This window comes from Antechinus flavipes, chromosome 5 (genome assembly GCF_016432865.1).
Source record: "Antechinus flavipes isolate AdamAnt ecotype Samford, QLD, Australia chromosome 5, AdamAnt_v2, whole genome shotgun sequence".
Taxonomy (NCBI): Eukaryota; Metazoa; Chordata; class Mammalia; order Dasyuromorphia; family Dasyuridae; genus Antechinus; species Antechinus flavipes.
Genome location: NC_067402.1, coordinates 115,366,378 through 115,378,730, shown reverse-complemented (window position 1 = coordinate 115,378,730; position 12,353 = coordinate 115,366,378). Strand labels below are relative to the sequence as shown.

At 34.5% G+C, this 12,353-nt stretch overlaps 1 protein-coding gene across 4 annotated transcripts in view; it reads right to left on the bottom strand.

Annotated features, from left to right (window-relative positions):
• The window catches only part of RBM28 (RNA binding motif protein 28), a 48,811-nt gene that overhangs the window by 23,288 nt on the left and 13,170 nt on the right, over window positions 1-12,353 (bottom strand). For all 4 annotated transcript variants that reach the window (XM_051961206.1, XM_051961208.1, XM_051961205.1 and 1 more), the window contains exons 6-10: window positions 11,872-11,964; window positions 10,744-10,812; window positions 7,160-7,283; window positions 4,805-4,947; window positions 3,731-3,806 (exon numbers count right to left, since the gene is read on the bottom strand). In XM_051961206.1, coding sequence (XP_051817166.1) covers window positions 3,731-3,806; window positions 4,805-4,947; window positions 7,160-7,283; window positions 10,744-10,812; window positions 11,872-11,964 — 505 coding nt within the window. The remainder of the gene's footprint in view (window positions 1-3,730; window positions 3,807-4,804; window positions 4,948-7,159; window positions 7,284-10,743; window positions 10,813-11,871; window positions 11,965-12,353) is intronic.

The window sequence follows — 12,353 nt, the reverse complement described above, 5'->3', positions numbered from 1 at the left end:
TACTAATCTACAGAGTTGGACTCTTTCTCCTTAAGTAGCTACCATAAACCCTGCACACAATTATTTCACACAGAACAGATCAGATATATGTTTTAAGACAGTATTCCATACTAAGACACAATTTATTCTCTTTCCCCATTCTCTCTATCCTTTGCACTTTTGGTTGATTCCTTTACTTTCTCAGATTATTTACTATTTGAGAATCTGTGAGACATGCTGTCCTTGGTTCTGAGAGCACTATCTTCTGACTTGATTTTTTTCTTCTTCCTGCTATTTTTTTGTGACAATATAATTTATCTTCATGGAAATCTCAAATAATAACAAAAACAAAAGTCTGTGATTTTTGTGGCAAAAAAAAAGCAAAATAAACTATACAAAATGATTTGCATTCATTTTGGATATACTTTTATATGTACATATTGTCTCCTTTTATTCCTGAAAGGAGACTTCCATTTTTGGTTTTGCACCCAAGATTTATAGCATAATTCCAGGCACATAATAAATGTTTGTTGATTACCTAGCATTGATATGAAAGACAGCCAGGAAGAAATGATCAGAGACAGGAAGATCCATAAAAAGGTAATTGCAACAATTCAATATGGGTGGTAATGAGGGCCTATTTCAGGACTGCCATTGCAGAAAGAGAGAATCAATGGATCACTTTAAAAAAATTAGGAAAAAAAAATAATAAAATTCCTTTGTAAGACCAAAATGTCAAGATTCTCAAAGGAAATAATTTAAACCGTGAGAAAAACAAGAGCTTAGAAGTAGCAGATTTCAAAATCTATTGTAAAGTAGTAATGCCCAAAAAGATCTGGTACTCGTTAACAAATAAAAAGGTCAATCAGAGAAACAGATTTGGCATACTACATACAAAAGAAAACAAAAGCACAGTGGCCTGGGAGTCAATAAACCTCCAAATTCTAGATACTGGATATAAAAACTCACAATTTAACAAAAACTGCTGGGAAAATTGGGAAACAATCTGATAGAAATCTGTCAGGGAAATTGTATACAGCAACATTTCATAACACATACTAAAATAAACCCATGACATAGATATAAGGAAAAGAGTTCATGATCAAACAAAAGATACAAAGATTCATATAAGGTAAAATGAACAATTTTAGTTACAAAAAATTAAAACATCTGTGCATACACACACACACAAAAAAACCCCTAAGTCATCTAAAATAAGAAAACAAAATTGGAAGAAAAAAATCTTTGCAATAAGCCCCTCTGATAAATACCTCACATCTGAGATAAATGGGGAACCAATTCAAATATATAGGAATAGTCATTCTCCAACTGATAAACTATCAAAGGATTATTAACAGGTAGTTTTCAGAGGAAAAAATTCAAGTCCTCACAAGTCTTATGAAAAATACTTTACAGAACCAATAATTAGAGAAATGCAAATTAAAACAACACTGAAGAATACTTCAGTAATTCAGTATAATTCAGTAATAACCTCCCATCCACTGGATTAGCAAAGTTGACCAAAAAAAAAAAAAAGAAAAGAAAAGAAAAGAAAATGACAAATGGTGGAAAACAGGCACATTAAGGTACTGATTTGGGGTCATGGGCTCCCAAGTTTTAATACTGTACATATCCTTTGACCTCATACCCAATACACTGTGACCTCTACATCTCAAGCAGAACAAAGAAAAGGATGTAAACATATAAAAACATAGCAGCTCTTTTTGTAGTAGCAAAGACTGGAAACTAAGGAAAGTCAATCAATGGGGGATAAGTTACGGTATACATGGTGTATGAAATATTGTTGATATATTTAAAAAAAAAAAAAAAGAAAAAGAAAGATATGGTATCAGAGAAACCTGGGAAGACTTGTGAGATGAACAAGAACTAGAAGAACAATTTCTATAAGAACAATAATATAAAAAAAAAAAAAACTTTAAGTTTTTTAAAAATTTAAGAACTAATCAGTGCTACAACTATCACAATTCCAGAGAACTGACAGAAAGGTGACAGGACTCAAAGTATTGAGACACATATATTCTTTGACATGGTCAATTCAGAAATCTATTTTGCTTGACTGTACATAAATACTACAAAGGGTTTTATTTTTCTGTCTTTTTTATCAGAATATGAGGCAGGCAAAAATGGATTTTGGCTATTCAAAAAAACAAGATTTAATTTAAAAAGAAAGGGAAAAGATGTCAGATGATTTAATATGGAATCAGGACTTGGTAATGATGAAGTATGAGAGATTAAAAGAGAAATCAAAAACAGTCCAAGGATTTACACAGGAGAAGCACAGTAAACAGTACTATTATAGAGAGAAATGATCAAAAGTAAGAAGACATGCTAAGTTTAAAGAGGAAGGTAATAAATGCCCCCAAAAGTCCTCATATATTTCCTCATTTCCTACAGACTATACTCATTAATTTTGGACCTCTCTGGCTCCTCTACCATATCCTCAACACTGGAAAATCTCAACATTTCCAAAATCCAATCAGCCTTGCTAGCCACATCTCATCAATATCTTTACCCCTTCCCAACTACCATTTAGCTTCTTTTCATATGTTGTGTTTCCTCACTGAAATGTAAGTTTTTTGAGGACATAGACTATCTTTTTTATATCTATATCCCCAGTCTTTAGCACAATGCCTGATTTACAATAAGTGCTAAATAAATAAACAAACAAACAAACAAATAAATAAATAAATAAATTGGAGGTGATGGTATGTGGTCCATATGAAAGCCTTGATACTAGAGACAATGATTTAGGAGTAATCTGTTTGGAGGCAGCTGTTAGAACAATGGAAATGAGATCAAAAAGCATAGAAGTGCAGATAAAAAAGGGAAAGGGGGATGAGGATAGCATCTTGCAAAAAACTCACACTAAGTGATCTGCAAGATACAGCAATTAGAAGGGAAAGAAATCATAGTTCACAAAGCACCTACTGTGTGTCAAGCCCTGTGTTAAAGTGTTTTACAAATATTAACTCATTTGATTCTCACAATCACTCTGGGGGCAGATAATTTCCATTTTCTTCTTTATTTGTGGTTACTCTTACTTCCATTTTACAGTTGAAGAAACTGAGATAAAGGTGGTTTCACATAATTATAGGATGAAACCTGTCTGAGCAGGATTTGAACTCAGGTCTTCCCAACTCTAAACCTATCCTCTGTGCACTGTGTTACTTCTAATGAGATTAGGTATTCAAAGAGGCAGGAGAAGAACCACATATCTGTAAAATGCAGGGCAGCATGTCCAGCAAGAGGGCATGGTCAATGACACCAAAACCTGGAGAGGCCAGAAGTCATCAAAAACAGAGAGTGGATTTAGGGGTTATATGCACCTGAGAACAATTTAAGGAGGACAGGAGAGGAGGAAGTCTAACAGCAAGGGGCAAAATTAAGCAATAAAAAGGCTTTGGGTGCAGAAAATTTTTTCAAGAAGTTGAACAGCAAGGAGAAGAGATACAGGAAGGAGAGCTAGATAGGTCAGGAGAGCTACAGTCAGGCTTTTTATTAGGCTTTGTGAAACTGTAAGAAGAAAGGAAGGAGAACATGAGGAAAAAGCTAAAAACAAATGAGATAGAAGGGAAAAGCTAGGCATCAAAGTCAGGCAGGCTAACAAATAACCTTCTAGCTTATCTGTTTTCCATCATTCCTAGGAATTCCTACACATCTTGAGTGCCACAGACATTGCCCTTCAGGCCTCATTTGCAGCACTGATCACTGGGGGAAAGCCCCACTTTACCTGATAAACACAGTTTTCCCCTCATTCACATCAGATGGCAACTTCCTCTTCTTCTTCTTCTCTGGAACTTCTACTTCTAAAGACAATAGAAAAGAGGCATGGGAACTGGTCAGTCGCAGGCCTCAGTACCATTCAGTGGGGTGGGTTATTTTATTTCCTCTTGGAAAAGCAAGTTCTATTTCCCCATGGGTCTGAACTCACAACTACAGGAGGAAGATGAGCAGGGATAGTGACTCCACTGCAGTTTTTGCACTTACAATGTTGCATTCAGAAAAGCTTCCAAGTCAAATGCAATGATTAGGACTTTCCTATAGCATCTGACATGGGCTATTCATGTAAGTATTACACATAAGTTAATATAATTGTATAAACTAATATAAATATTACAACAGGTACTGACCCTTTATTGGGGTTTCAGACCTGTGATTTCTTTAGACTAGAGATGGGAATACTCAACAAAGAAATTCCCTTTATCAATAAGCAATTATTCTACAACCAATAACAATCTTACAGAATGATCTGGTCCACTGAGAGGTTACACAGTAAGCCCTGGGGCACAGAGTCAGCAGATAGATTAGGATTTGAAGTCGGGTCTTTCTGACTCCAGGTTTCAGTCCTTTATTTCCTATCCCATCTTAACTCTCACTGACATGTTTAGGAAGTACAGATACAGCTTTAAAAAGCATTTTGATAGGTCTTCTAAGACTTACAGTGTACATGTGATACATGCCTATCTCACCTGTAATGGAAGGTGCAGAAAAACATTTTGAATGTTTAAGCTGTCATACTCTCTGCCTGCATATTGTACATAACTGGTATTATGCACAAAAGCTATTAAGCTTAAGTTTTTAATTCATTAGGGAAGAATATTCACTTCCTAAAAATATATTTCCTATTCCAAACTCTTAAAAATGAGCTCTGGGTAAAGAGGTGAGAAAACAAGACACAGATTTCTTAAAATAAGTTTTATACAAATATTAAGGACCTATTTAAAGTGTGAACTAAAGTACTGGCTTGACTTCTTAATAAATGAATAAAGATTTGTAGTTAATGTAAAACAATTATTAGGCAAACCTTGCTCTTCTTCATTTGAATTCACTTCATTCTGATCCTGATCAGGCTCCTCTTCATCATCGCTGCTATATCTGTCCTCTAGGTCACTCTCTTCATCTATCTCACTGCTTTCTGCTTCCAAAGTTAGTGGTCTTTTGCCTTCCCTGAAAAGTAAGCAATTGGCAATTAAAAATTTATGCCATTGAGGAGGTAATGAGGAAGCCAAATTATCATTCTTTGCAGATGATATGATGGTACACTTAGAAAATCCTAGAAAATAAATTTTAAAAAGATTAGAAACAATCTACAACTTTAGCAAAGTTGCAAGATACAAAATAAATTCACATAAATCATCAGCATTCTTATACATCACTAACAAAATTCAACAGCAAGAGATAACAAAGAGAAATTCTATTTAATATAACTGTCGACAATATAAAACATTTGGGAATCTATCTGCCAAGGGAAAATCAGGAACTATATGAGCACACTTTCCACACAAATAAATCAGATCTAAGCAATTGGAAAAATATCATGCATAGGTCGAGCAAATATAATAAAGATGACAATACTCCCCTAAACTAATCTATTTATTTAGTACTGTACCAATCAATGTCCCAAGAAACTATTTTACTGACCTAGAAAAAAATAACAAAATTCATCTGGAAGAACAAAAGGTCAAGAATTTCAAAAGATTTAATAAAGAAAAAAACAAATGAAGGTGGTCTAGAGCTGTACCAGATTTAAAATTATATTATAAATCAGTGGTCATCAAAACCATTTGGTACTGGCTAAGAAACAAAGAAGTTGATCAGTGGGATAGTTTAGGTTCACAGAACAAAACAGTCAATGACTATAACAATCTAGTATTTGACAAACCTAAAGACCCCAGCTTTGGGGATAAGAATTCCCTACTTGACAAAAACTGCTGGGAAACTGGAAACTAGTATGGCAGAAAGTAGATACAGACCCATACCTAATACTGTATACCAAGATAAGGTCAAAATGGGTTCACGATCTAGACATAAAGAATATTATAAACAAATTAGAAGAACAGAGAATACCTCTCAGACCTGTGGAAGAGGAAGAAATTTGTGAACTAAAAGATCATTATTGATCACAAAATAGATTATTTTGATTATATTAAGTTAAAAAGTTTTTGTACAAACAAAACTAATGCAGACAAGATTAGAAGGGAAGCAATAAACTGGATCCAAAGGATATTATAAAGGCCTCATTTCTAAAATATATAGAGAATTGACTCAAATTTATAACAGTTCAAGCCATCCTCCAACTGATAAATGGTCAAAGGATATGAATAGACAATTTTCAGATGAAGAAATTGAAACTATTTATAGTCACATGAAAAGATGCTCCAAATCACTATTGATCAGAGAAATGCAAATTAAGACAACTCTAGAGTACCACTCCATATCTGTCAGATTGGCTAAGATGACAGGAAATTATAATGACAAATGTTGGAGCAGAAGTGGGAAAACTGGGACACTGATACATTGTTGGAGTTGTGAATGGATCCAGCTATTCTGGAGAGCAATTTGGAACTATGCCTAAAAGGCTATAAAACTGTGCATATATCCTTTGACCCAGTAGTATCACTACTGGGTCTATATCTAAAAGAGATCATCATAAAAGAGATGGCAATGAACTGGAAATTGATTGGATGCCCATCAACAGGGGAATGGCTAAATAAGTTATGGTATATGAATGTAATGGAATACTATAATTCTGTAAGAAATGATGAGCAGACTGAATTCAGAAAAGCCTGGAAAGACATGAACTGATGCTGAGTGAAGAGAACATTGTACATAGTAACAAGAAGATTATGTGATGACCAATTATGATAGATTTAACTCTTTTCAGCAATGTAGTGATTCAAAACAATTACAAGAGATTGGGGATGCAAAATGTCATCTGCATCCAGACAGAGAACTATGGAGACTGAATTGAAGCATATTATTTTCAACTTTTTTTGACTATTTTTTCTTTCCCTTGTTTTTTTCTCCTTTTGTTCTAATTTTTTTTTTAACAACATGACAAATATGAAAATATGTTTAACATTATTGTACATGTAAAACCTATAATGAGATTGTTTGCTATCTTGGGGAGAGAGGAAATAAAGAAGGGAGAAGAAAATTTGGAATTTAAAATTTTACAAAAATGAAGGCTGAAAAATAAAGTACTATTAAAGGGGAAAAAAAAACTATGCCAACCAAGAGACCCTTCCTGGTTCTACCACACAAGTTGATTCTGTTTCCAAAACCAATAGAGCAGCATTTCCTCTTCTTAAAGATTATTAGTGAACCTACAAACTAGAATCCTCCCACTCTGTGATCATAAAAAAACTTTGCTGCTCACTTCTTCTGAGGCTTCGCTGGCTTGGTTGCTTGTAATTCTTCTTCTTCATACTCCCCCTCCTCCTCACTGCCTTCCTCTTGACTTGCATCTTGCTGTTTAGATTCAGTGGTTTTTTGCTCCTCACCTGTGAAGTGAAATGAGAAATACAATGAAGGTGATCTGGTACAGAAAGCCAAGGAGCTTCCAGGTCAGATACAAAGAACAATGCCAAAACCCTAATAATATATTAGCTCTTATCACAGTGAGTTTGCAGGTTACTTGGAATTTTTTTTTTCAGCTGCTAAACTGAATGAAGATATTCATCATTCAACTTAAAAAAAAAAAAACAACTTCTTTCTTACCAAATTATTCAAATTATTGAACATTAGTCTTACTTAAAGAAAAGACATCTGCATCAAAAAGCTTATCTGGCTTGATAGTAAACTCAAACCCAAAACCACCAGTCACATAATTTAATCCCCCATGAAATCTGTTCTCTTAAGCTGGTCATGAACTGAAAGTTACTTGTTTTCTCACCAAATGGAGTATAGCTAAATAAATTGTGGAACATGAATGTAATACATTATTATGACTGTGCCACAAGAATAAATGAATATAAAAAACTCAAAGAAGCCAGGAAGGATGGATGCAAAGTGAAGCAGAACCCGGAAAACATAATACACAATGACAAAAGCAATATAAATGGAAAGAACAACAAAAAAAATTTCCAGGGGTGGAGCCAAGATAGCAGAGTAAAGTGAAGTAGCTGCTTGAGCTCTCCAAATTTCCCTTGAAAACCACAGGAAATAAAGCCTCTGAACAATCTGAAAGAATGAAATCACTCTCCAGCTTAAGATACATTTGAAAAACTTCAAGAAAAGGATCAGGGAAAGGGACTTGTATGTACAAGAATGTTTGTGGCAGTCCTCTTTGTAGTGGCCAGAAATTGGAAACTGAGTAGATGCCCATCAATTGGAGAATGGCTAAATAAATTATAGAATATGAATATTATGGAACATTATTGTTCGGTAAGAAATGACCAAAAGGATGATTTCAGAAAGGCCTGGAGAGACTTACATGAACTGATGCTGAGTGAAATCAGCAGGGCCAGAAGATCATTATATACTTCAACAACAATACTATATATTGATCAAGTCTGATGGATGTGGTCATCTTCAGCAATGAGATGAACCAAATCAGTTCTAATGGAGCAGTAATGAACTGAACCAGCTACACCCAGTGAAAGAACTCTGGGAGATGACTAAGAACCATTGCATAGAATTCCTAATCCCTATATTTTTGTCTGCCTGCATTTTTGATTTCCTTCACAGCTAATTGTACACTATTTCAGAGTTCGATTATTTTTGTACAGCAAAATAACGATTTGGATGTGTATACTTATTTTGTATTTAATTTATACTTTAACATATTTAACATGTATTGGTCATCCTGCCATCCGGGGAAGGGATAGGGGGAAAGAGGGGAAAAGTTGGAACAAAAGGTTTGGCAATTGTCAATGCTATAAAATTATCCATGCATATAACTTGTAAATAAAAAACTATTAAAAAAAAAAAAAAAAGGCAATCTCACTGGGGTGAAAAGTGTGTTCAGCTCAGCTCAGACAAGTTCTGAGAAAGCTAGAGAAAGGGTCTGAATCACAGAAAATTAGCAACTAAGACCCTCAGTCCTGGCTTAGTAGAGTACCACAGCAGGAGGGCAGCTTCCAGTCCCAGCTGAGAAGGCAAACTCTGGGAAACCAGGCTATTTCCTGAACAAAGCAGGCAAAGCTACCCCCTGCAAACACAAGGGTCCCCACTCTGCTCAAAGCTAAGGCTCAGATCAGAGCTGCACAGGAAGCTTGAGACAGTGTCACCTTTACCCCAGGAGCAGAACTCCACCTTAAAAGTAAAAAAAAAAAAAAAAAAAAAAAAAAAAAAAAAAAAAAAAAAAAAAAGGAAATACTAAAAGAAAAGAGAATGAGAAAGAAATAGAACTTTGACCATAGAAAGCTTTTATGGCGACAGGGTAGACCAAAACATAGACTCAGATAAGGAATTTCCACAGAAGAAATCTCAAAGACTGAAATAAATTGGTTTCAAACCCAAATTGGAAATTTTTCATAAAAGACTTAGAGAAGAAAAAATGAGAAAGGAATGAAAGACATGCATAAGAGGTATGCAACAACTTAGAAAAGGAAGAAAAAAATTATCTGAGGAAAACAACTCCTTAAACAATAGAATTAATCAAATGGAAAAAGAGATACAAAAGCTAAGTGAAAAAAACTACACATTAAAAACTAGAATAGAACAAATGGAAGCTAATGACTTTGTGACACAATAAGAATCAAACAAAAGAATATAAGATTTTAAAAAGTGAAAGTTGTATGATAACTAGGACTATCAAGCTTGACCTCACAGAAGAGATGAGAAAATGCATCTCTCTTACTTCTACACAGAGGAGGGGGAACTACTGGTCTAGAATATTGTATATTTTGTCAGATTTAGGTAATAGGTGGTCACTTTTGCTGAAATTAGTTTTTTCTGTTCTTTCTTTTACATTTTGTTACACAGTTTGGCTTGCTGAGTGCCTTCAAGGTGGGGAACACATTAGGAAATGAAGATCATGTAAAAACCAAAAATTTTAAGTTATTTCCAAAATAAAGCATCAAGTTCTGAACTTTCAGTTTAATTTTAAGCCTCAATTCTTTTTCTTTGAATTTTATTTTATTTTTAGCTCTGCATTGTCTCCCTTTCTTCTTGAGAAAGCAAGACCCACTATAAACACACACACTTAAAACAAATTCCCAAATTAGACATGTCTTAAAAAAGGAAGCCTCAATCTGCACTCTGAATCCTATCTCCTCTGTCAGATGAAGGACAATAAGTTTCAACAATAGTTGAATGGAATTATGGTCACTACACTAATAAATTCTTATGTCTTTTAATGTTCTTTTATGATACTGTTATTGTAGAAACTGTTCTGATTCTGCTCATTGTGCATCAATTCATACAAAATCTTTCTAAATTTCTCTGTAATTATATGCCTCATCATTTTTTATAGTTCAACTATATCCCATCAAACTTCACATACCATAATTTGTTACCCTCTGATGGGCAACCCCTCATTTTCCAATCTTTGTCACTACAAAAAGAGGTTCTATAAATATTTTTGTAAATATGCGTCTTTTTTCTTTTTTTTCTTCTTGGAGTGTAGAGGTTATGGTAGTTTTGCTGAGTCAGAGGCACAGAGTTTAAAAATTTTGAGAATACAGTAATAATGCATTAACGTGCTTGTTTTTCTCACAGCCCTTCCAGCAGTTGTGCAATCTTTAGGTTGTCTGTTAACCCCCAGATCTCATTACATTACCAGTATTGGTTTTTTAATCCACCTACCCAGTAATTTTATTAAGTAGATAAGAAAATATAAAAAACAAATAAAATACTACACGACAATACAGGTCAAGTGAATTAATGTGCTGGGAATGTAGTGAGATGAGAAAAGAGGGATCACTTGAATTTTAAAGGATGGACAGAAATTTAACACAAATTCCAAAGGGAAGAAAGGAAATTCCAAGCATCCCATCCAGAGAGCTATTAAACTCCTACCTGAAGCAGAAGACTGTGTTGCGTTATATTTATCTTTGGCCACAGCCCAATCCACAGCTACTGTCCGCCCTGTGAAACAAAAAATGGAAATTAGAAAGAATATCTCTTCCTTTTATCACTACTCCTTCTTTGAGGGGTTCAGGGACTTACCCTCTGGCCCCAAGAAGAGCCAACCCAGAGAGAATGAGTGTACCACACTCTATAGAAAAAATTCCTAGAATTGACCTGCCCTTGTTTTAACAATAAAACAATACCCTTCAAAAACAGTCCAATAGGACTATGCTCTCATTCCTATTATGGCATATATCCCTTCCCATTTTCTATACCTCCAGGTTTCTAGGGAAAGGGGAATGTGAAAGGTCAACAAAGAAAAATGAAGGGGGGAAACAATTCTAACAAAATTGTTTTGTTCAAAAAAATTTGTTCAAAATCTGTCTCTGACCCTAGGCAAGTCCATTCAATTCTCTGACCTGAAGATTTTTCACTTGAAAAGGGAAGGAGAAAGCAAAGGTTAACATCTGAATTTGCAACTTCAAAGTTGCTTGTAGTTTATAAACTTTAAAGTATCATATAAATGAGTTACTGGGATGATATTCATGGAACAAAAGCTCAGAATTCAGAGGTCACATTGTGTCAATAGCTTTTGCTTAACAATTTGGGGATATTTTTCTTACAAGGGAAGCCTCAATGGGAAGGATGGGTATATATGGAAATGACCATGATAGAAGAAGCATCAGTAAATGTTAATTGTCAAAACAAAACAAGAGGGTTGGATTATATCAACTTAGAAAAGTTTCCCATCCTACCACAATGCCAATTTTCACCCATAAGCAACTATTTTAGGTCTTCTGCCCCGTCAAAGTTTTTAAAATATGCAAAGTAAGGACTACAAGAAAAACACTACAATACTTATAGCAATCTCAGGTACTTTCATTTTTAACCCTAAGATTAATTGTCATTAGGAAAATGTCACCAAACTAATTTAGTACACTAACAACGAAAAATGACAAATGTGAAATTTTGTATTTTTCAGAAAATAGAAAGAATTCTACTTACTAGGTCAATTTACCTAAATACCAGGTACACTATCCAGGCCTTTAGTAGATGAAGGCAACAAAGCAGACCTACCTTTTATCTCTGTCATGTTGGTGCCTTTCAAGGCTTTTCCTGCTTCTAAGAGATTCTTGAACTGAACAAAAGCAAAGCCTCGCATTTTTCCATCTATAAGTAGAAAGGACACAAAGTCAAGTAACTGAGCTATTAGTGCTAAAAGGTAAGGCCATAGAAATATAACATGAAAAGAAGGAAAAACAAGTTTAAATTGACCAGAATTTTAAAGTGGCTTCCCTCTAAATTAAAATGGCACTTCTTCCAACAGAATGAGTTTAGCTGCTTGACCAGACTTCAAGGTAGATGATACTGCTTTGTCCTAAAGTTAGAACTTTACTCCTAAAACTAATAAGATATCTGATCTATCTTGAAATATCCAAAAGAAAAGATAAAAACCTCATCCATATGTTCTGGACAGTGACTAACATAAGAAATCATGAGCTCACTACTGGGCTTATACCTCAAAGAGATACTAAAGAAGGGAAAGGGACCTGTATGTG